The sequence below is a fragment of the Mobula hypostoma genome, chromosome 14 (genome assembly GCF_963921235.1).
Source record: "Mobula hypostoma chromosome 14, sMobHyp1.1, whole genome shotgun sequence".
NCBI classification, from domain to species: Eukaryota; Metazoa; Chordata; class Chondrichthyes; order Myliobatiformes; family Myliobatidae; genus Mobula; species Mobula hypostoma.
In genome coordinates, this window is record NC_086110.1 from 46,369,338 (window position 1) to 46,395,856 (window position 26,519).

Here is a 26,519-nt window from a genome sequence, read left to right on the forward strand (position 1 = left end):
GTTTTCTGTTTATAGCAATGTTTGAGAGGTAGAGAAGAGATATTATTTGATAATATTGCACTGATTAGTTTAGGCATTATGAAAGCTGTATCAAGAGTATGGAAAATTGCATTATGAAATGGATAGATTACTGAACTAGTGCGATTAATAAACTGTGGAACTATTCAGCACTGAAATTGGCCATTCACCCCAATGCCAATGCTGATTTTTGCCCATTTACGGTAATCCCATTTATCCACATTGGAACTGTATTGTTCTTTACCTTACTCATATCTCTTAAATGTAATAATTATATCTCCTTTGGTGGCATGTTTCAGACATCAACCACTGTTTGGTGGGAAACATACCCCTCAAATCAGCTTTAAAACTTTTTCCCCTCACCTTAAATTTGTATCCTTTTTTAATACCCCTACCATGGAAAAATGGTTATCTACCCTGTCTGTGCTTCCCGTAATCGTATATACTTCTATCAGGTCACCCCGCAGCCTCCTGCTTAACCAATCACTCCCTATAGCTAAAGTCCTGCAATTGAGGAGGCAACATCCTGGCAAAAGGTGAGAGAAAGTCAAGTAGTATGTTTGGGGGGACAGGGTACAAAGCAAGTGTTGATGGTAACTAAATGGAAATGACAATTTAGGACAACAGCTTTACAAAAAATGTCAGAGAGTAAATCAGAATCTTGATACTAGACTTAGAGCTACTGAATTAAAAAGCATGTAAATTATATTGAGTGTGTACATGATGTTGATTTCTTTAAAAGTTCAAGTTCAAGTTTATCTTGATTTAACCATACACTTATAAATAAAAGAAACATGGTTCCTCTGGGGTCAGGGTGTATAGGTAGGATCCATCACATACAGTCTCAAAACAATATTAACACAGGTCCCTGAGTGGTAGGGCCTGAAGATTGACAGGTTGACATAAAGTGCAAGGTGCATGTTTATGTAAGACAGTGTAATATTACGGGCAGTATTACAGTAAAACAAGTAGTAGTATAAATATGTGAAACAGAGGCGATAAAAGATGAAACGTGCAGGATTAGAGAGTTGCAGTACCTTTTGTCTGACAGCTGGAGGGAGGTCAGAGAGATTGTAGGAAGGATGGGAGGGTCTTGGCGATGCTGGAGGCACTGTGGTACACACTGTTCTGATATGTGTCCTGAATGTGGGGGGGGGGTGGGGGGAGAGGGAGACCCCAGTTATGTTTTCAGCAGTCCTCACTATCCGTTGCAATTACTTGAGAACATAGAACAGTACAATACAGTGCGGGCGCGCTCTTCAGCCCACGATAATGTGCCAACCTATGTAAACCTACTCCATGGTCAATCTAACTCTTCCCTCCTACATAGCCCATAATCTCCATTTTTCTTACATTCATGTGTCTGTGAGTTTCTTAAATGTTCCTATTGTATCAGCTTCTACCACCACTCCAGCAGTGCATTCAAGTCACCTGCCACTCTCTATGTTTTAAAAAAAAACCTACCTCTGACATCTCCACTACACTTTCCTCCACTCACCTTTCCTTTGGTATTGAGCACTGCCATCCTGGGAGAAAAGCACTGACTTTCTGCTCTATCTATGCCTCTCATAATCTTAAACACCTCTATGAGTTATCTCTCATTCTCCTTTGCTTCAACGAGAAAAACTCTGGTTCACTCAAGATCCTTCTGTTCCTCCATACTGCTAAGAACCCTACCACTAACCTTGTACTCTGCCTTCAAGTTCGATCTTCCAAAGCACTTCACACATTTCTGATTGAACTCAATCTGGCTATCATTGTCTAAATCCCATTGAACCTACAACAAATGTCTGCAATATCTACAACACCACCAACCTTTGTGTCATCTGCAGATTTACTAACCTACCCGTCCACTTCCTTATCCAAGTCATTTATAAAAAAACCACGAAGAGCAAGGATCCCAGATAGATCCTTGTGGAACACTACTACTGACAGACCTCCAGGCAGAATATGCTCCATCTACTCCTACCCTCTGCCTTCTGTGGGCAAGTCAATTCCAAATCCACACAACCAAGTTTCCAAGGATCCCATACCTTGTAACTTTGTGAATAAGAATTGTCTGCAGTTTTGGGCATACCTTTGAAGAAGAGATATGAGAACCAAATGAAAATTCACTAAGGTCATAGTGGAACTTATGAAGAAATGTTTAAAATAACTGTGACTCACACTAGAACTAAGAATATTAAAATATTCGCATTTTATCATTTTTGAGAGGATAATTGATCATGGAGGAACAGTTTAGAATATGTGTACATAATCTTCATTTAAATATTTTTTCTTTGCAGTATATTTAAATAGTGATATAGTTATTGATTAATTGCTTCAAGAATATTTTAAAAAGAAACATTCAGCTTTCAGTATGAATGTTTGTGCTTCTTGTCATTCAGATCTTGCTTCAGAGAATACTTTGTGCATAAATTCCGTGCGATGTTAGGGAAGACACGCTTAATTTTTCCAGGAGAACAGGCAAGTAATCTAAGTAATCATTATTTTAGTTTTAAGCATAAAGTTTTTAATGTGTAAGAATATCCTTGTTCTGGATTTCAACCAAAGCAACAGATTTACTGGAAATCTGAGATAAAAACAAAAATTGCAAGAAATGGTCAACAGTTAAAAGTTTTTGTTCAAAGACCTTCTTCAGAACAGGGAACATTACAGAAAAGGTGAGGAAGGGATGGAAGGGACAAAGGGAATATCTTAGCAGCTCATTGAAGATAAGGTGTGAAACAGAAACCGTCAGGAATGAGCAAAGTGAGGCTATGTCCGTACTACGCCGGATAATTTTGAAAACAAAGCTTTTTCTCTTCGTTTTGTCCCTCTGTCCACACTAAAACGGCGTTTTTGTCCCCCGAAAATGGAGATTTTCAGAAACGGTTTCCAGAGTGAATAAATCTGAAAACACCTAATATCCGTTGCAGTTGCTCCAGGGTAACCAGAGCTTTTTAAAACCGCTGTCATGACGTGCCGTATTATTACTACTTTATTGTTGCCAAACAATTGATACCAGAGCGTACAATCATCACAGCGATATTTGATTCTGCACTTCGCAGAACCTAACAATTTCAGAACAGATGGCAATGAGACTGAAGCCAGAAGAGTTAGAAATGTACACACCAAATACTTTGACCCATAGCTTACTGAATAAATAAGTATACGCACTTAGCCCTGTTTTCTGTCCTTGCTTGTATGAAGATGGTTTACCTATTTATGCAAATACTTCTCTGATAATAGATGTGTAACAGCCTAAGGTAACATTGTATGGAAATACAAGATAACACTGATGCAGACATGTTTTATGCATTTAATAAGGTGCTTTATTAATGCAACAGAGTTAGTCAGTTTTTCAATGTTCGTCGTCAGCCGGATCATACTGTCCGTGAACTCCCTGTTGGTTGCCTCCATACGCTCCAGTATTTGTTTTTTTTTTAGTTTTAAGTCCTCCTGCGCAAGAGCCAAGAGCAATTCCTTTTAACTTTTTCTACTCAGTAACTGGACAAACGCGCATCAAGTATATCGTTTCCTCTTTGCTTGTTTTCTGTGTGTCCTGCGCATGCCCAGTGGGAGGAGATTCGCCCAAATATCCGTCTAATGTGGACAGAGATATTTTGAAAAACGCTTAGTGTGAACGCCTATCGTTTTTACTCGAAATCGGCATTTTCAAAATTATCCGGCGTGGTGTGGACGTAGCCTGAGAATGTCAGATGGAAATCCCATTGAGGAAAAGTGCAAAACTGCTCAGGGCTGAAGAGCGGCTAATTCATCTTTCCCCCTACTGTCACTGCAGAATAAAACTTCAATCTGAAACATTGACTTTTATTTTTGTTTCCAAAGGTGCTGCATGACTTGCTGTGTGTTTCCAGTATTTTCTATTTTAAAGTTGAAGTTGGCGGCATTAATTTGAGATAGTTGACTTTGGAATGGGTGATTCATCTTAATATGTGTCACAAAATTTTAGAAACTTTTTTCCCCTTCTGTGAAGGAATATACAAGAGCAGTAGTCTTGCATCCTTGGAACTCTGGTTCTGGACTAGTAGATTTTCCGGACTTCTTTTAATACCTAAACACACTTTTATTTTACTTTTTTAATATGTTACACAGTAGAATATTAAATCTTTGGGTGAGCTTGGTGAGTTTGTCATAGTCGTAGGCATACTTTATTGATCCCGGGGGAAATTGGTTTTCATTACAGTTGCACCATAAATAATAAATAGTAATAGAAATAGTAATAGCAATATTACTATTAGTAAATAATAATAGTCATAGAAATAATAAATAGTAATAGAAAATAGTAATAAATAGTTAAATAGTAATATGTAAATTATGCCAGTAAATTATGAAATAAGACCAGGACCAGCCTATTGGCTCAGGGTGTCTGACCCTCCAAGGGAGGAGTTGTAAAGTTTGATGGCCACAGGCAGGAATGACTTCCTATGACGCTCTGTGCTGCATCTCGGAGGAATGAGTCTCTGGCTGAATGTACTCTTGTGCCCACCCAGTACATTATGTACTGGATGGGAGACATTGACCAAGATGGCATGCAACTTAGGACAGCATCCTCCAGCATCCTTGAAGAGAGTGGGAAAGATACAACCACTCTGGATGTAGGTCCAGTCACAAATCAACCCACATTTCTGTCAGCTATTGTTCTGTACACCAAACCCCAGCTCTCTTATCTAGGCCACAGATTGGATACCTATCATGGTCATAAACCCCACTTTCATTCTGGACCTCTGCCTCACATTCCAAACTAATTAGGATTTCTGATTTATCAAATGACAGATTATTGGAGCATTATTGTGTTGAGCAACTTTTTAACAGTCTCGTTGTCAACCCAGCTATGATCAGTTGTTTTGCATCCAGCTAGGAATTGAATCTGATTCTTTCTTCTTTTCTGACCAAAAATTGGCTACTTCCATTTTAAGGAACTGAGAGAGCTCTGAATTAATGGCAGCAGTGTAGTTTGTTGTTTAGCTTTTTTTTACTTTGTTAAACAGAAAATTTAAATTGTTAAGATTTTAAGCAATTGGAGAAACAAATAGCTTAGGGTCTTACCTGTTCAAAAGCAGTCTTTACCTTTAAATACCATGAGTTACCATACAGGAATAAATATAATAATTAAAGGAAAAATGGTGTGATTGAGATCGAAAACCTCAATGATATAGAAAGGAATAATTATTTGATTGAAAAAGAAGCCTTGTAAAGTGACATGGAGGCCAGGTTTAGATTAGTCTTGACCTTATGGAATGATGGAGCAGGCTGTAGTTGTTGACTGCTCTACTCCTCCTAGTTTTCTTTTGTAGAACAATGGGCAGTCCAGTAATGTAGATTTGGATTAACTACAAAAGAGCAGGTATAGATGTGATGGATTAAAAGGTGTCTGTGTTTTGTGTATAATTGCTTTTAAAAAGCTGAATATGTCCATTTCTGAGGAGTCAGTACTATTCTACCTAAGCTCATAAGGCTGAGAGTGATCACCACTTCATTGCCCATTAGGTAGCAGGATCAGAATTCATAGATAACTGGATTTTTTATTCTCTTCATAATTTTATTTTGCTTTTTTTTATACAGGTCTTGCTAGCATTATCTGGTGGTCCAACATCCAGTGCAATGCTTTGTCAGGTTCAAGAGGTAATATATTTTAATATCCAGATGGTTTCCTTTCTCAACAGATGTCCAATGTATGTGAAAAATGAATATTGAGAAATAAGTTGTTGTGCATTAAATCCCTTGCACTAATGTGAACACGATACTTTAGGTGTCATTAATGATTTTGTCATTTCCACAAAAATAGTGGTGAGACTTTGTTGTTCACTTTCTCTATACTTGAGGGTAGCCATGGACACCTGCATAGGCCTCAATGATGTCTCCCTTTTCATTGGCTACGTAGAACAGTTTAGCTTCCAAGCCTTTCCCGGTAATGCTCCACAACTCTTCCTCTGTTACACTGATGACTGCATTGATGCTCTTCATACACCCATACAGCTCGTTAATTTCATCAACTTTGCCTCTTACTTCCACCCTTAAGTTCATTTGGTCCATTGCTGACACCTCTCTTCCCTTCTTTGGTCTCTTTGTCTCAATCTCTGGAGGCAAACTGTCGACCAGCATCTTCCTACTGATTCTCATGCTATTTTGACTATTCCTGTTCCTTTCCTGTTTCCTGTAAAAGTGCTATTTCCTTTTCTCAGTTCCTTCATCGCTGCACATCTGTTCCCAGGATAAGGCTTTCCATTCCAGGACATCAGAGATGTCCTCTTTTCTTCAAAGACCGTGCTTTTCCTTCCTCCTCCATTCATGTTGCCCTCACCATCATCTCTTCCATTTCATGGACACCCATGCTAACACCATCTTAACTGTGATAGAGTTCCTCTTGTCCTTTTCTACCATCCCATGAGCCTCTGCATCCAAAATATTATCCTCTGCAACTTCCACCATCTCCAAAGCGATCCTACCACCAAACTCATCTTTACATTCCCCACGCTCGCCACTTTACACAGGGATCACTCCATGATTCCCTTGTCCATTCGCCCCTCCCAACTAATTTCTGTCCGGGCACTTATTCATGCAAGTGACCTAAGTGGTACACTTGTCCATTCACCTCTTGCCTTACCTCCATTCAGGGCCCCAAACAGTCCTACCAGGTGAGGCAACACTTCACCTGTGAATTTGCTGGGGTTATCTATTATATCCGGTGCTCCCAAAGTGGTCTCCTCTACGTTGGTGAGACCCATTGCAAATTGGGGGACTGCATTGTTGAGCACTTCTGCTCTGTCTGCCAAAAACAGAACTTCCCAGTGGCCAAACATTTTAATTCTGATTCCCATTCTGATATATTATCCATGGACTCCTCGTGCCATGATGAGGCTACCTTCATGGTGGAAGAGCAACACCTTATATTCCATGTGGGTAGCCTCCAACCGTATGGAATATTGATTTCTCCTTCCGGTAAAAAAAATTCCCTCCCTCCTTCTTCCATTTCCCAGCCTGGCCTGTTCTCATCTGCTTACCACTTCCCCCTTCCCCCTTCCCTTTCTCCTATGGACCACTCTCCTCTCCTATCAGATTCCTGCCTCTTCAGCCGCTTTACATTTCCCACCCACCTGGCTTCATCTTCCACCTTCAACCCATCCTCCTTCCCCACCCTCCCACCTTTTTAATTCTGGCCTCTTTCCCCTTCCTTTCCTGTCCTGAAGAAGGGTCTTGGCCTGAAACGTCAACTGTTTGTTCGTTTCCATAGATGCTGCCTGACTTGCGTAGTTCCTCCAGCATTTTGTATGCTTTGCTTTGGATTTCCAGCATCTGCAGAACTCTTGTGTTTATAATTTATTGTTCACTATTGTATTTAAAGAAAACTAAAAAATTTGGTGGTATTAGGCTTACTGACAGCTGTTAGTTCAACTGCAGCCCATCACCTGTGCCAGTGTGAACTGAACTGCCAGTCACAATAAAGGATTTACATTGGCATCAAACTGAGAAGTATATTGGATATATAGCATAAAAACCATTAATTCCTGCAAGTGTCTCTTCAATTCAAACTTCCATCTATCATTACTCATCTAAGTCTATTAACTTATCCCAGTAATCACTACTAGGCTGCATGGTATGGAAACTGCACTTCGACAAACAGGAAGACTATGAAACAGGTAGTCAAAATTGCCTCATGCATCACTGGCCCCAGCGTACCCGCTATCAGTGAGTGAGTGTGTGTGTGTGTGTATATACACACACAGAAAGGTGCCGGAAAAGGGACAGTAGCATTATGAAGAATGCCAGGAGCACCAGCCTCAAAAATAGCTAATTTCCCCAAGCAGTAAGGCTTATTAACACCTCCATCCACTAACCCACCCCTCAACACCCCCAACCACCATTACTTTATCGTTTCCTGTCAGTCATCTTATGTACAGACACTCCTATGACTTGCCTCACCTTATGGACATATAATCAATCTATGTATATAATAGATTTATATTTATTGTGTTTTTGTTCTAATCATTGTGTTCTTTACCTTGTCTTTTTTGTGCTGCATCAGATCCAGAATAACAATTATTTCATTCTCCTTTACACTTGTGTACTGGAAATAACATTAAACAATCTTGAATCTGACATATTATTGTACAATCTCCCCTAAAATGCATCTATCAGCTGTTTTTAACTTAATATTTCACTGTTTCTACAGTATTAATAATGTTTGAATCATGCCACTCTTAATTCTCTTCCCATCTTACTTTATCACTGTGACCTCTAGTTTCTGACTTCTGCTCAAGAGGGAACAGCTTTCCACTAGCTATTATGCCCAGGTGGCTTGTTTTCTTTTACATCTATTCAATATCCTATCAGCTTTCTCTAAAGAAAAATATCTCTTTCCCTTTAATCTCTATTTGTAATTGTTGCTCTTCATTCTGGGAACCAGTTTTTTTGGTCCACATCCTTCCTATAACATGGTGACTAGAATTGAACACAATAAACAAGTTGAGTGTAGGACATTGTCTTATAAAGGTTCAACATAACTTCCCTTCTTTTACACTCAATGACACATCTTTCCCATCCTGGACATTCATTTGTGCACAAATGGCTGCAGGTCTCTATACTTCTGCGCCTCTTTCAGTACAATACCTTCTCTATTGCCTCTCATTACTCCAACCAAAATACATCAGCCACATTTTTCTGCACTTCAGTCTGCTGTGCATCTGCTTTTCCACCAGCACGTTGTATCTTCTGCGGTGTATCCTTTTCATGGTTCTCAATACTGCTGACTTTTGTGTTACCTGCAAGTTTATAAACTGAAGCTTGATCTTGCAAATCTGAACCAATGATACAGATTTTAACAACTACAGTGGTTCCAACACCTTGAGAGCACCACTTTTCACTTCCCTCCAGGCTGAACTACCAACATTCATTATGACTCAATGTTGTCTGTTACTGAGCCAACTTCAAATCCATGCTGTCAATGCCCATTTTTAAGCAATGTGCTTCAACTTTGCTGATAAACCTGTGAAGTATTACCTTGTCAAAACCTTGCTGGAAATATGGCATATTGACTGCACTACCTCATTCATTACCTCAGACATTTTTGGTGTTGTCAAGGTTAAGGTATGTACAAAGTACAAAGTGCAATATTTTATTTATAGTTGGTTGACACAAATTAGGTATCTCTCCAATATTACTTTTAAGCTGGCTAACAGTTAGGACATTACCCACTGTCAATAAAACATTAAAAAATTTACAAGTTAGTGCATTCTTCTTGTTATTATTGATCCAGCTACTGCTTTAAATAAACTGGCCTTGTACTCTTAGCAAGTAGATTTATATGAGCAAAATATAATAAACTCTTATTTCTCCTTTAGGGTTTGTCTCGAGAAGCTCCAAAGAAATTGCGTTTTACTCCTGGGATAGTCCATATAGATGGTAGAGTATGAAGTCCTTTCCATCCTCTGAATAAAAGAATGTGGGCAATTTTTTTCCAGTGACTACATTGCTAATTTATATTGTCGCAGCTTATGTAGCATATTTTTAAATGTCAATGCTAAACGTTAAACAATAATGGAAGATTTGATTTTGTAAAGATATGGAAGGAACTTTGCATTGTAAGTTGGTATTTTGAATATGTTATTATTGATCCTGAAACAGAAGTTTAATCATGAAGTTAATGCTTGACGTGATCACACCACTGCATCTGGGAGAAGTGGTAAGAGAAGGAATAGGATTTTGGAGGAGGCATAAGTTAGGTGTGCCTAAGAGGCATAAGATCACCTTGTAAGGCCAAATAAGAGCAGAGTGAGGGGAAGGAGAATACAATTATGATCACAGAGGTTTCGTGTCTAAGTAGTAACAGTTTATTGATCAACTAGGAAAGTGGGTAAAGCAGATGGAATTTAATATGGGCAAGTACAAAGAGATACATTTTGGGTAGATAAATCAGGGTGGGACATGCACAGTGAATGGCAGGGCCTAGGGGAGTGTTGTTGAACAGTAAGGCGTTCATTAGGGGTACAACTACATCATTACAGGGCTGGTGGTGAAAGCATATGACATGTGCCTTCATCAATCAAGGCCCTGAGCATTACAGTTAGGCTGCATTGAAGTATTTTGTGCAGTTCTGGTTTTCACTACTAGAGAGAGATGATTAGCTAGAGAGGATCTTTTGTGTGAGCTTGAGTTATAATTTAGTCTGTTTTCTGTAGTTGACTGGTGACGTGATACGAGTATATACAATTACGATAGGCTGAGATGGGGTAGATAGCCAGGATTGTTTCCCATAGTAGGGATGTGTAAAGGTGAGAATGAGGGGTTTTGAAGGGAATCTGAGGGGTAACATTTTCACAGTGTAGTTTTTACCTGGAACGAGCTGCCAAGGGAGGTGGTGGAGTGGTAACACATCTGAACAGTATCTTGAATGAGCAAGGATAATAAGTATGGAATCATGTAGGCAATTGGGATTATTTTAGATATGCATGATGGTCAGCATAGATACGTTGGCCTGAAAGGACTGGCTCTATGTTTACAACTCTACGAGATTAGAGCAGAAGATCGCCGAGACAGATCCATGAGCTCAAGGAAGTGCATCTGAATGATGATAGGGACTTTTAAAGCATTGTGAAGAGCCATGGTTGACTGGTAAATAATAACAGAGTAAGGGCAAAATGACAAAAGATTAAGTGCGCTGTAACTTTTGCTGGAGGAGCATAACAGTGAGGGAAATGGAATCAGGTCAGAGCACGAGATTCTGCAGAGGCTGGAAATCTTGAGCAGCACACACAAAATGCTGGAAGAATTCAGCAAGTCAGGCAGCATCTATGGAGGAAAATAAACCATCAATATTTTGTGCCAAGACCCTTCAACCTGATGAAGGGTCTTGGCCAAAAACATCAACTGTTTATTTTTCTCCATAGACGCTGCTTGACTGCTGAGTTCCTCCAGAATTTTGTTGTGTCAGTAGGTCAGAGGCAGGTCACAGGCTAAAACCTGGTTTGATCAGTAATCCTGTTTCACATGCAACTCCTCCCATCTCTCTTTATTCTTATCAGGGTATGTTTTCATTTCTCTTTTCTTTTCGTTTAGTTTCCCCTTGTTTCTGTGAGCTTATTTATGGGAGTTGTTAGGGGTGGGGGGGGGGTTATAGAAGAATCTGGGGGATGCTGATGAGTAAGTGAGAGAGAATGTATTACCAGGAAATTATTAGGGATGGGGTGTGGATTTCCCTGAGAGCTAGCATTGGCTGAATGGTCTTCTTTGATGTGAGATGTATGAACATATTTGCAAGTCAGAATGATGTTCAACTTGATGGAGAACCTGCAAGTGTCAATGTTACCATTTTTGCACTTGTTCCTTAGCAATAGAGGTGCTGCTGAAACAGGCAGGATGAATGACTGGAGTGCATCTTGTAGAATGTAGTAGTGCAGCCATTGTATGCCAATGTTGGAAGGAATGAATGTTTAAGCTTATTGATGGGATGCCAATAAAGATGGATTCATTGTGGATGTGGTTGAGCTTCTTAAATGGTTGGGTCTACACTCATCCAGGCAAATGGGGAGTTTTCCATCATGCTGCTGACTTATGTCCAGTATTTTGGGAGAAGCTCTGGGATCAGCAGTCACTCACTATAGGGTACCCAGCCTCAAATCTGCTTTTGTAACAACAATCTTCACGTGGCTGAGCCAACTGAGTTTCAGTTGTATTTATGAACTAAGATTCCATTTGCTTTTCTACTCTTGATGTTGAACTAACTGCCCTATATGTTCTCTGATCTTGTCCTAATATCTTTTTTCAATCTAGGAATAACACTTGATGTCTTAAACATTCAATGTCTTAACATTCCTGCAACTATTGGATTTATATTCTGAATTTGAACTCATTTTGTCAATTATTTTTCTCTTTATCGTGGTTCTAATGTTTTGCCCAGCTTATTACTTCCAGGGTCAGAAGGGAAAGACAGAAGAAAATAACAATTCAGTAATTCTGTTATTATATTATTTATATTGTCTGTGAGTTTAATTTGTATATTTTTGGTGGTCTGTTTTGGTCCTGATTTATTTTTCTGACTATAAAGTACTACAGTACCTGTAAAAAGTATTCACCCCCACCCCCTTGGAAGTTTTCATGTTTTATTATTTTACAACATTGAATCACAGTGGATTTAATTTGGCTTTTTTGACATTGATCAACAGAAAGAGACTCTCATGTCAAAGTGAAAACAGATCTCTGCAAAGTGACCTAAATTAATTACAAATAAAAAACACAAAATAATTGATTGCATAATTGCTCACCCCCTTCAAGTCTTGCAATTACTGCAATTACAGCCTTGAGTCTATGTCTTTATCAGCTTTGTACATCTGGCCATTGCAATTTTTCCCTATTTTTCTTTACAAAACTACTCAAGGTCTGTCAGATTGTATGAGGATTATAAGTGAACAGCCCTTTTCAAGTGCATCCACAAATTTTCAATTGGATTGAGTCTGAACTCTGACTTGGCCACTCCAGGACATTAAGCCATTCCTGCGCAGCTTTATACTATATTGTCGCCAAACAATTGATACTAGAGCGTACAATCATCACAGCGATATTTGATTCTGCTCTTCGTGCTCCCTGCAATACAAATCAATAGTAAATATTAAAAATTTAAATTATAAATCATAAATAGAAAAGGGAAAGTAAGGTAGTGCAAAAAAACCGAGAGGCAGGTCCGGATATTTGGAGGGTACGGCTCAGGATCCGTTAAGCAGTCTTATCACAGTTGGAAAGAAGCTGTTTCCAAACCTGGCCGTACGAGTCTTCAAGCTCCTGAACCTTCTTGCGGAGGGAAGAGGGACGAAAAGTGTGTTGGCTGGGTGGGTCGTGTCCTTGATTATCCTGGCAGCGCTGCTCCGACGGCGTGTGGTGTAAAGTGAGTCCAAGGACGGAAGATTGGTTTGTGTGATGTGCTGGGCTGTGTTCACGATCTTCTGCAGCTTCTTCCGATCTTGGACAGGACAACTTCCATACCAGGTTGTGATGCACCCTAGAAGAATGCTTTCTACGGTGCATCTATAAAAATTAGTGAGGGTTTTAGGAGATAGGCCAAATTTCTTTAGCTTTCTCAGGAAGTAAAGGCACTGGTGGGCCTTCTTGGCAGTGGACTCTGCTTGGTTGGACCAAGTCAGGTCATTTGTGATATTGACCCCGAGGAAATTAAAGCTTTTGACCTGTTCCACTTGTGCACCACTGATGTAAATGGGGTTGTGCGGTCTGCTACTCCTTCTGAAGTCAACAACCAATTCCTTCGTCTTGCTGACATTGAGGGATAGGTTATTGTCTTCGCACCATGCCACCAGGTTCTTAATTTCCTCTCTGTACTCAAACTCATCATTACCCGAGATACGGCCTGCAATTGTGGTGTCATCAGCAAACTTATATATTGAGTTTGATGGAAACTTGGCTACACAATCATGGGTGTACAGTGAGTACAGTAGGGGGCTGAGTACACAGCCTTGTGGGGCACCGGTGCTGAGAGTGATTGTAGAGGAGAGCTTGTCCCCTATTTTTACAGCCTGGGTCCTGTCTGTGAGGACGTTGAAGATCCAGCTACAGATCTGAGTGCTAAGGTCCAGGTTCTGGAGCTTAGGAATCAGTTTATTTGGAATGATGGTATTAAAGGCAGAGCTGCAGTCAATGAAAAGGAGCCTTACGTATGCGTCTTTATTCTCCAGGTGTTCTAAGGAGGAATGTAGGGCCAGAGAGGTGGCATCTGCCGTTGACCTGTTGCTCCGGTAGGCGAATTGCAAAGCATTGAGGTTGACTGGTAGGCTATGGTTGATGTGTGCCATAACCAATCACTCGAAGCACTTGGTAACAGTTGATGTCAGAGCCTCAGGTTGATAGTCATTCAGGCATGCCACCTTGCTCTTCGGCACCGAGATTATCGTTGCCTTCTTAAAACACAAGGGGATCTTAGACTGAAGCAAGGAGCAGTTGAAGATGTCAGCAAACACTCCAGCTAGCTGGCTTGCACAGGCCCAGAGAACACGTCCTGGGACGCCATCTGGGCCCATCGCCTTCCTTGGATTTATCTTTAGGAAGGCCCTTAGTGACGATGATTCTCGATGCCACCAGGTCTGGTTCATCTGGAGGGAGTGGGACACTCCTCTTCGATTCGAATCTTGTGTAGAATACGTTAAGTTCGTCAGGAAGAGAAGCGCCACAGTTATTGATATTCCCAGCCTTTTCTTTGCACCCAGTGATCTCATTTTCACCCTGCCCTAGTCTACCGGCATCCCTCTGGTTAGCCTGAGCTTCCAACTTGGCTCAAAATTGCCTCTTGGCGCCCTTAATGGCTTTCCGGAGTTCACACCTGGATTCCGTGTAGCAACTGGTATCCCTAGACCTAAAAGCCACAGCTCTAGCCTTCAAAAGGGACTTGACCTCATAATTCATCCAAGGTTTCCGGTTAGGGAATACCTGGATCGTCTTGCGAGACACACAGTCCTCTGTGCATTTCCAAATAAAATCTGTGACAGCTGAGGCATACTCATTGAGGTTAGCTGCCGAGTCCTTGAATACTAACCAGTCCACCGATTCAAAGCAGTCATGGAGGACCTCATCCGTTTCCTCCGTCCAACGCAACACCACTTTTGACACCGTGACCTCCCGTTTCAGTTTCTGTTTGTAAGCCAGGAGGAGGAGTACGGCCTGATGGTCCGATTTTCCGAAGTGAGGTTGTGGGACAGAACGGTAGGCATCCTTGAATGCTGTGTAGCAGTGGTCGAGTATATTCGGGCCTCTAGTGAGGCAGGAGACATGTTGGTATAACTTTGGCAGCGCCTTTCTGAGGTTGGCTTGGTTAAAGTCCCTGGCTGTAATGAGCAAATCCTCTGGATACCTGGTCTCAAGTTCACTGATGTTGGCATACAGTATGTTCAGAGCTCACTCCACTTTGGCTTTATGCTTGGGGTCATTATGTTGTGGGAAAACAAACCTCCCAAGATGCTGTTCTTTTGCAGACTACATCAGGTTTTCCTCCAGGATTTCCCTGTATTTTGCTGCTTTCATTTTACCCTCTGCCTTCACAAGCCTTCCAGGGCCTGCTACAGTGAAGCACTCCCTGTCCCCATTGTTTCTATCAATGCCCGGTCGAACTAACGCTATTAAGATGATTGTCCTACCTAAATTTTTACACTTGTTTCAAGTATTACCAACTTTCATTTCTAAATCCTGTTTTGACACTTTAGTTTCTAAATTTTCTTCATATATATGCCAAATAAAAATTCTAGATTAAGTAAAAAATATTTACCGAAGTCTAAAAAGGATGGTGGTTTAGCATTGCGGAATCTTATATTAATTGCCCAATAGTAAAATCTTCGATATTTAATATTTTGGACACAAGATTTGGATGTAACCTACAATGGGTAAACCTGGAATGTAAATCTGTACAAGGATTTTCTCTGACTTCCATTTTAGGGACTTCTGTACCATTTGTTCTTTCAAAATTAAATAAACAAGGGGGAGCGTCACGTGATGACGTGGGATTGAGACGTGTCAATCCAGCTCTCCCGTAAAAAATCAGCAAAGTACCGTTTAAACAAAACAAAGTTAATAAATACTTTCCGAAAACTATTTATAAACTTTGCAAGACTACTTTACGATATGCCTCCTAAACCGCAACAAAAGAAGTCTGCTGTTGCGAAGCAGCCGCAAGATGAGAAGAAAAAAGGGCCTACTGCAACGATGGAGCCTCGGACTCAGGTTGGATCTCCTTCGGTAGAACAGGGAGCAATGGCGGCGGTAGCGGTTTCTCCGAAGAAGATGCCAGAAATGCGCATGCGCAAAGAAGAGCGCATGTGCAAATCGACACAACTCAAACTACAAGAACCGACAGCCACTGCAATTGAAAATGACTCAGAGTCAGAATTGAATTCCGCAGAGAACACAGATGAAGAAGAGGAGGAAGAATTGGAAGTGATTGGAAGTAAAGGAGATGATGGAAACATAAGAGAGGCTATATTGCAATTAACGGCTGAACTAAGAAAAGTAAGAGAAGAGCTTAGAGATATGAAGATGTGCTATAATAAAGCCATGGAAAGACAGGACAAAATGGATAAGAAGCTTCAGAAGATGGAAAGAATAATGGGGCATATGAATGATAGAGTGGAAAAAACAGAAAATGATCTGCTTGTCTGGAACTCAGAAAGAAATCGACTCTTGGAGAAAGTGGACATGTTGGAAAATTTCAGTAGACGTAATAATATTAAAATTGTTGGGTCTTAAAGAAGGTATGGAGGGAGAAAAACCAATAGAATTTTTTCAAAGATGGATCCCGGAAGTTTTGCAAATGGAAGAGGAGGTTCGACCAATTGACATGGAGCGGGCACATAGAGCTCCAAGACCAAAATCAAAAGATGACCAATATCCACGATCGATTTTAATAAAATTCTTAAGATTTCAAGACAAGGAAAGGATCCTACAGGCAGCTGCTCGAGCTGCCAAGGATAGAAAAGGGCCATTGATGATTCAAGGGAACAAAGTTTTTTTCTACACTGATATAAGTTATGAACTTTTGAAGAGAAGGAAGGAATTTAATCCAGTGGAAAAAACCCTATGGGATCACGGTTATCAATTTATATTGCATTATCCTGCAACCTTGAAGATTTTTTTGCCTGGTGGAGAAAAAAGATTTTTTGATGACTACCGGAAAGCGGAGCAGTTTGTGCGAGATTCTCTGAATATTCACCAGATACAAGAATAAATCCAGGGGAGCGAGATAGATTGAAGATGAAGATTGGGTCAAAGAATGGACTTGTTGGATTTTTGAAGGTGGATGAATGTATAAATATATTATTAATTATACGAGGGGGGTAAGAAAGGTTAAAATTGGAGGAATATTAGTTGGGAATAATAACATTAATTTTGTCTATATATATATAATTTTTTTTGTTGCGGGGGAGCTGGAAGAAGCACTGATCAATTGCTACGCTAATCATGTGTGCAAGCGTGGCTTTAGCCACGACCCGTAAAATGGAGGGGGGTAGTGTTGTGTATCTTTTCATTCACAACATTAGTGGGGGGGTATTTTGTTTTTTCTTTTTTTGTATCCTTTTTTTTTTCCTTTTTGCCTGGAGGGTTGGGAGGGAAACACATAGCAACATGGTGAAGTTCAAAGAGATTCTCCAAGGAACTATGAGAGTTGAAAAGATAAGTAATGTTTTAGATTGGAGTAACTTTGTTAAGAATAATGACTAATTTATTGAATTTTTTGAGTTTTAATGTTAACGGGCTTAATGGACCAGTGAAAAGAAAAAGAATCTTAACACATATTAAAAAAATGAAGATAGATTTAGCTTTTTTACAGGAAACGCACCTAACAGAAACAGAACATCAGAAACTAAAGAGAGATTGGGTGGGTAGTGTTGTTGCGGCTTCATTTAATTCAAAAGCGAGGGGAGTAGCAATTTTGATCAATAAAACGTTACCAATTAGAATACAAAATGTAATAACTGATTCTGCGGGGAGATATGTGATTATACATTGTCAACTTTTTTCTGAACTATGGACTTTTATGAATATTTATGCACCAAACGAAAATGATGCAAAATTCATACAAGAAGCTTTTTTGAATTTTGCGGATGCACATGAAAAAATATTAATTGGAGGAGACTTTAGTTTTTGCTTAGACCCAGTCTTAGATAGATCAACCAAGGCTGTTATAAAATCGAAGGTAGTAAATTTAACTTTATCATTGATGCAAGATTTAAATTTGATTGATATATGGAGAAGAATCAATCCTAAAGAAAGAGACTATTCGTTCTATTCTCATAGACATAAAACTTACTCAAGGATAGATTTTTTTCTATTATCAATGCATATTCAACACAGAGTGAAAAATATGGAATATAAAGCAAGAATATTATCAGATCATTTCCCTTTATTAATGACAATAATAATGGCTGATAAGGAAGAAGTGGCTTATAGATGGAGATTTAATTCAACATTATTAAAACGTCAAGATTTTTGTGATTTTATGAAAAAGCAGATTCAATTTTTTTTGGATACATATTTTCATTCAGTGGATGATAAATTTATATTATGGGATGCGATGAAAGCATATCTTAGGGGCCAGATAATAAGTTATACGTCTAAAATTAAGAAAGAATATATGGCAGAACTAGATCAATTGGAAAAAGAGATTACAAAATTAGAAAAAGAATCTCAAAGATATATGTCAGAAGAAAAACGAAGGCAACTTGTCAATAAAAAGTTACAATATAATATGCCTCAGACATATAGAATGGAAAAAGCAATTATAAGAACTAAACAAAGGTATTATGAGTTAGGTGAGAGAGCACATAAAATACTTGCCTGGCAGTTGAAAATAGAACAAGCTTCCAAAACAATAAATGCAATTAGAACAAGGGCAAATAAAATATCTTATAAACCTCTTGAAATAAATGAAACCTTTAAAAGTTTCTATTCTGAATTATATCAATCAGAATCACAAAATGATGTTAATAAGATAGAAAGGTTTTTATCAGAAGTATCTCTTCCAAAATTGAATTTGGAAGAACAGAAGGGATTAGATATGCCTTTTACATTAAAAGAAGTTGAAGAAGCTTTAGGATCACGCCAAAGTAATAAATCTCCAGGAGAAGATGGTTTTCCACCTGAATTTTATAAAAAATTTAAAAATTTATTATTTCCTCTCTTTATGGAACTAATACGTCAAGCAGAAAAAACACATAAACTCCCAGAATCTTTTTCAACAGCGATTGTAATAGTATTGCCAAAAAAAGACAGAGACCCTATGAAACCAACATCATACAGGCCTATTTCTTTATTGAATACGGATTATAAAATAATAGCAAAAATTTTATCGAATAGATTATCTAAATATTTACCAAAATTAATACATATGGATCAAACAGGATTTATTAAAAATAGACAATTGGCAGATAATGTGACCCGGTTACTCAGTATAATTCATTTGGCACAAAAAAGGGACGAGAAGAGTATAGTAGTAGCCTTGGATGCAGAAAAAGCATTTGATAGATTAGAATGGGATTTTTTATTTAAAGTATTAGAAAAATATGGGTTAGGAACATCTTTTATAAATTGGATTAAAACTTTAAATTCTAACCCTAAGGCTAAAGTAGTGACAAACTCTCAAATTTCAACACCATTCCAGTTAAAAAGGTCAACTAGACAAGGTTGTCCATTATCACCTGCTTTATTTGTACTGGTGATAGAGCCATTAGCAGAACTAATCAGAATTGATCCAGATATTATGGGTTTTAGAGTTAATCAGGAGGAATATAAAATTAATCTTTTTGCCGATGATGTTTTGATCTATTTAACAAACCCACAACATGCGTTACATAAATTATCTTCTAGATTGGATGAATATGGGAAGGTATCAGGTTACAAAATAAATTGGGATAAAAGTGAAATTTTACCTCTTACTAAAGGAGACTATAGTCAATGTCGATTAGTAACCCAATTTAGATGGCCGGTAAATGGTATAAAGTATTTAGGTATAAGACTTGATAATGATGTAAAGAATTTATATAAATTTAATTATTTACCACCATTGAAAAAAATTCAAGAAGATTTTGACAAATGGATGATACTACCAATAACATTAGTAGGTAGAGTCAATGTTGTAAAAATGAATATATTTCCTAGATTACAGTATTTGTTTCAAACATTACCAATACAATTGCCACAGAAATTTTTTCAAGAGTTAAATAAATGTGTGAGAAAATTTCTTTGGAAAGGTAAAATGTCAAGAATATCATTGGAAAAATTGACATGTAAATTTGGGTTAGGAGGGTGACAACTTCCAAACTTTAAAAACTATTATAAAGCAAATCAACTTAGATTTATTGCATCTTTCTTCGATGATCGAAAACCAGACCTGAAGGTTTTATATATAAATGGGAATCTAAATGGATACGGGAAAAGAAAGAATCTCCTATATTAACACATTTGATTGATCTATGGAATAAGATAAATATTGATAATGAAACACAGAAATCTCTATTTGTTCCAAAACAGACTTATTCCTTTTACAATGGACAATCAACTTTTATATAATTGGTACCAAAAAGGGATTAAATTTATAGGAGATTGTTATGAACGAGGTATATTGATGTCATTTGAACAATTAAAGGATAAATATAAAATATCAAATAATACTTTCTTTTGTTACCTTCAATTAAGGACTTACTTAAAAGGTAAGCTGGGTCAAACAATGTTTTTGCCAAAACCTAATGAAATTGAAATTTTAATTCAAAAAGGGAAAATTAAAAGATTTATTTCTTGTATGTATAATTTGATTCAAGAACAGACAATTAAACAAGGAACCCATAAGTCAAAGCAAAAATGGGAAACAGATCTGAATATTAATATTGATGAAACAAATTGGTCAAGACTCTGTCTTGACAGTATGACAAATACAATAAATGTTCGACTTAGATTAGTACAATATAATTTTTTACACCAATTATATATTACACCACAAAAAATAAATAGATTAAATTCAAATCTATCCGATAAATGCTTTCGGTGTAATCAAGAAATTGGTACTTTTTTACATTCTACTTGGTCTTGTTTTAAAATTCAACCCTTTTGGATAAATTTAAGAGTCTTATTGGAACAAATTACTGGAACTCAACTTCCACATAACCCTGTATTATTTCTATTAGGTGATATTGAAGGGATAAAGCCGAAACTTAAATTGAATAAATATCAGAAAGAATTTATAAAAATTGCATTGGCAGTAGCTAAGAAGACTATAGCAGTTACTTGGAAATCCGATTCGTATTTAAGTATGGATCGTTGGAATAATGAAATGGCTAGTTCTATTCCACTCGAAAAAATTACTTATAATTTAAGAGATAAATATGTAACATTTTTGAATATTTGGCGCCCTTATTTACAAAAGGTAGGATGGCATATTTAAGTGCTCCGATAAAGATCTTGGTCCCTTGGGGAAAGTAATGAATAATTATACCAAATTTATTTTGAATCCCATGGAGCATGTGGAAACCTTCCAACACCCAGGCGGTTCTTTTCTTTTTTCTCTCTTTCTTTCTTTTTAGGTAGGACTATATATATGCGGGGGGGGAGGGTTAAGGGGAGGGGGGAGGGTAGATTTTATCTTTTCATGTATTCTTTTTGAAAACTCAATAAAAATTATATTATAAAAAAAAATTAAATAAACAAATGGTTAATCCAATGATTAAACTTACACTACGAATATGGTTTCAATTTCATAAATTTTTTGGTTTGAACCAATTTATTTTATCAAGCCCTATTATATCTAACATTTTCTTTAAACCATCTGTTATAGATCAAGCTTTTTCGGTATGGAAAATGAAGGGTATATTAAGCTCTCATGATTTATTTTTGTATAGCTGTTTTATGTCTTTGGCACAAAAGTAATCACAGAAGAGAAGCAAGCATTCAGCTCATATAGAGCCTTCGACTGCCTGCTGCCTGGCCAAGTACATCCTTGCTTTCATTTCCTGGATCTCTGGAAATGGATGCTAACATTGCATTTGTCTTCCTTACTACCAACATATTCCTGGGATGGCAGGTCTTTCATATGAAGAAAGACTGGATGAACTGGGCTTGTACTCGTTGGAATTTAGAAGATTGAGGGGGGATCTGATTGAAACGTATAAGATCCTAAAGGGATTGGACAGGCTAGATGCGGGAAGATTGTTCCCGATGTTGGGGAGGTCCAGAACGAGGGGTCACAGTTTGAGGATAGAGGGGAAGCCTTTTAGGACCGAGATTAGGAAAAACTTCTTCACACAGAGGGTGGTGAATCTGTGGAATTCTCTGCCACAGCAAACTGTTGAGGCCAGTTCATTGGCTATGTTTAAGAGGGAGTTAGATATGGCCCTTGTGGCTACCGGGGTCAGGGGGTATGGAGGGAAGGCTGGGGCGGGGTTCTGAGTTGGATGATCAGCCATGATCATAATAAATGGCGGTGCAGGCTCGAAGGGCCGAATGGCCTACTCCTGCACCTATTTTCTATGTTTCTGTGTTATCTAATAAATATAATTTGCGTAGATCTCATTTTTTCAGATACTTACAAATTAAAAACCTTTTAAATACAGGTTTCCCCCGCCATCCGAAGGTAGAGTGTTCCTATGAAACGATTCGTAAGCCGGAATATCGTAAAGCAAAGCAATTACCTTTTATTTATATGGGAAAAATTTGTGAGTGTTCGCAGACCCAAAAATAACCTACCAAATTATGCCAAATAACACGTAAAACCTAAAATAACAGTAACATATAGTAAAAGCAGGAATAATATGATAAATACACAGCCTATATAAAGTAGAAATACTTCTCTACAATCATTGCCTGAACTGCTCTCCATAGCGAAAATCTCATGCAAGCGCTCTTGGCAAAAACACGGCGCTAATGCTCTTGGCAGAAACACTCTCTCCAGCAACCTTTAAGCTGCCAAATCATACCAAATAACGCATATAAATACAGAGCCTATATAAAGTAGAAATAATGTATGTACAATGTAGTATCACTTACCGGAATTGGGAAGACAGCGCTGAGCACACTGATGATGGTGTGTTAGGCTGAGTTGTCAGAGGTTGGGGTGGTGCAGTGGTCCCCAACCTCCGGGCCGCCAACTGATACCAATCTGCAAAGCATGCAGGGGTACAGCAGTGGCTGGGACGCACCCAGCACATCTTTAAGAAAAAAGCTGAAATAAACAAGCTAATTAATTACGTGCTGGGTGGCACCTAATTAATCAGCTTGTTTATTTTCGGCTTTTTTTCTTAAAGATGTACTGGGTGCCTCCCGACTACCGCTGCATTCTCCACGAATCTGTGTCTGTCCGTGGCCTGCGGGTTGGGTTTGGTGGGACACTGAGGTGTCATCTCATCGTCGTCTGTTTCCATCAGGGCAGGCAGGTCATCTTCTTCTATGTCTGCCTGCCTCGATGTCAAAGGTCGAGATTCGTCGTCTGCTGTGGCTGACGTGGAAGGCTTGAAAAACGACAGTACGCTTGACTGCTAGCCTCGCGTATTTTTCTATCATACAGTTCTTTGTAAACACTCAAACCATCTTGTAAATATGCCCTGAACCGACGTACCCTTTCAAAATTAAAGTCGTACTTTATCATTGCAGCGAAAATCTCACGCAGTTGCTTCATGTTCAGTTCCTGGATGACTTCACTTTCCGTCCGTTTGCTACTACATTCAGTTTCGATTATTATCCTTTCCTCTTCCAATTGCATCAGCTCTTCATCTATCAGTTCTTGGTCATGGGATGCCAAAACCTCTTCAACATCATCTTCGTCAACTTCCACAAGCCAAACTCTCTTTGTCCTTGCTTTGTTCACCACGATCAAAACGCTTAATTATGTCTAGTTTTAACGCTAAGTGTAACACCTTTATGAGCTCTTTTAGGCTTATCTGATACCTTAGAACTCATCTTGCAAACGGATGCTCACAGGCACATGTTTAAGCGATGCCAACTAGAATGCCGTTCCGAATCCAGGGGAGGAGCGGCTGCTCGGGGCGTGCGCTGCTTTTTTCGCCTGCTGCCTTTTTTCGTAACAGTGAAAACACCTTCTGTTAGTGAAAACAGGTAACTAATGTAGGTCTTTTGTAACAGTGAGGTTTCGTAAAGTGAACATTTGAAAAGCGGGGGACGCCTGTACTAAGCTACCTACATTTCCAACTTCATATCCATTTGATATCATGGAAAAAATTTTAGGTTTAAATCCTTATCAGAAGGGTTTAATAGCAATCATTTATGATTTGATTATGAAGATAAATTCAGGTATATCTGATGAAATTAAGACTGAATGGGAAAGGGAACTTCAACTTCGTTTACCTACAGAAAAATGGGGAAAAAATTTTCAATTAGTTCCTTGTCCTCTTTATGTGCTAAACATACATTGATACAATTTAAGGTGGTGCATAGGGCACATATGTCTAAAGACAAATTAGCTCGTTTTTATTCTCATATAAGCCCTATTTGTGATAGATGTCATTCTGAAGTTGCTTCCTGACTCATATGTTCTGGTCTTGCCCTTTTTTGGATAAATATTGGAAAGATATCTTTGATATTATTTCTACGGTTTTATGTATTGATTTACAGCCTCACCCCATTACTGCAATTTTTGGGTTACCAATGATGGAAGATAGATACTTATCCCCTTCAGCCTGCTGGATAATTGTATTCCTTGTATTAATGGCTAGCAGATCTATCTTATTAAATTGGAAAGAGGTCAATCCTCCTACTACATCTCAATGGTTTTCTCAAACTTTATCTTGCTTAAATTTAGAGAAAATCTGAAGTGGCACTTCTGATCCTTTGGTTAAATTTGCAGAAACTTGGAGACCATTTATCCAACATTTTCATGTGATGTGATTTGACCTTTTCAAATCCTTTTTTCTTAACTAAAAATATGCGGATAGAGGAGTGGAGTTAATGACATTAATGATTGTATTTGATGTAATATGTTAGCCCGACTTCTTTTTTTTCTAGTTTAGTTTAGCTTTGCTGAGCTTAACTTAGTGTTTTTTTTCTTTTCCAGTTTGGGGTTTTAAAAAAATTTTTTTTCCATTTATCTTTTACCATGTTCAATTATATTTAGAGTTGGGAAGATCTAACATACTTGTACCATCAGCAATTTTATATTTGCAAGTGTTAGCTATCAATAATGTAATTCCATTCTCTGTTTATTAATATTATTATGTTTATAATTTTGAAAATTATTAAAAAGACTGGAAAAGTGAAGCATCCCCATTGCATGATGCAGCCACCACCATACTTCACGATAGGGATAGTGTGTTTTTGGTGATGTACGGTGTTTCGCTTATGCTAAACATAGCATCTAGTCTGATGGCCAAAAAGACTATAACACACAGAAACAGAATTAAGCCATTTGACCAATCAAGTCTACTCCCCCTCCTCAGCCTTCTCATATTATTCTCTGCCTTAAATAGACCCAACGACCTGGGCTCCACAGTTGCCCATGGTAACAGATTCCACAAATTCACCACCCTCTGGCTAAAGAAATTTTTCTGCATCTCTGTTTTAAATGAATGCCCCTCTATACTGAGGTTGTGCCCTCTCGTCCTAGACTCCCCGACCACAGGAAACATACTTTACACATCTACTCTGTCTAGGCCATTCAACATTTGAAAGGTTTCAATGAGATCCCCTCCTCATTTTAAATTCCAGCATGTACAGGCCCAGAGTCATCAAACGTTCCTCATATGATAATCCTTTCATTCCTGGAATTATCCTTGTGAACCTCCTCTGAACCCCCTCCAATGCCAACCCATCTTTTCTTAGATGAGGAGCCCAAAACTGTTCACAGTACTCAAGGTGAAGCCTCACTGGTGCCTCTTAAAGCCTCAGCACCACATCCTTGCTCCTTCTTATATTCTAGACCTCTTGAAATGAATGCCAACATTGCATTTGCCTTCCTCACCTCTGACCCAACCTGCAAGTCAACCTTTAGGGTGTTTTGCACAAGGACTCCCAAGTCCCTTTGCATCTTAGAATTTTTCGATTTTCTTCCCATTTTGAAAATAGTCTGCACATTTATTTCTTCACTAAAGTGCACGATCATGCATTTTCCAACATTGTATTTCATTTGTCACTTTCTTGCCCATTCTCCTACTCCGTCTCCTGCAGCCTTCCTGTTTCCTCAGTGCTACCTGCTCCTCCACCAATCTTTGTATCATCTGTAAACGTGGCAACAACGCCATCTATTCCATCATATTGATATACAGCATAAAAAGCTCAATTGTGGTTTCATCAGACCATAGAACTTTCTTCCAGCTGACTTCAGAGCCTCCCACAAGCTTTTTGGCACACTCTAGCTGAGATTTCATGCGAGTTTTTTTTCCAACAGTGGCTTTCTCTTTGCCGCTCTCCAATCTCTGTCACTGAAGCTTGTAACTCCTCTGGAGTTGGCATAGGTCTCTTGATGGCCTTCCCTACTGGTCCTCTTCTTGCATAGTCAGTCAGTTTTTGAGGGGGACGGCTTGATCTAGGGAGATTTATAGCTGTGCAACATTCTTTCCATTTCTTGATAATTGATTTAACTGTATTCCAAAGGATTTTCAGTGACTTGGAAATTTTCTTATATCCATCTCCTGACTTGTGCTTTTCAAAAACCTTTTCACGGAGTTGCTTGGAGTGTTCTTTTGTCTTCATGGTGTAGTTTTTGCCAGGATACTGACTCATCAATAGTTGGACTTTCCAGATACAGGTGTATTTTTACAACAATCGATTGAAACACCTTGACTGCACACGGTGATCTCCATTTAACTAATTATGTGACTTCTAAAACCAATTAATTGCACCAGTGATGATTAGGTGTGTCATATTATAGAGGGTGAATACGTAAGCAATCAATTATTTGGTGTTTTATATTTGTAATTAATTTAGATCACTTTGTTGACATCTGGTTTCACTTTGAAACAGAGGAGTCCTTTTCTGTTGATCAGTGTTAAAAAAAAGCCAAATTAACTCCACTGTTG

The 26,519-nt window shown here is 38.5% G+C and overlaps 1 protein-coding gene across 1 annotated transcript in view; it reads left to right on the top strand.

Annotated features, from left to right (window-relative positions):
- ctu2 (cytosolic thiouridylase subunit 2 homolog (S. pombe)) overlaps positions 1-26,519 on the top strand; it is a 54,525-nt gene that overhangs the window by 11,394 nt on the left and 16,612 nt on the right. The window contains exons 3-5 of the mRNA XM_063067061.1: positions 2,406-2,484; positions 5,587-5,646; positions 9,363-9,423. Of these exons, the coding sequence (XP_062923131.1) occupies positions 2,406-2,484; positions 5,587-5,646; positions 9,363-9,423 (200 nt within the window). The remainder of the gene's footprint in view (positions 1-2,405; positions 2,485-5,586; positions 5,647-9,362; positions 9,424-26,519) is intronic.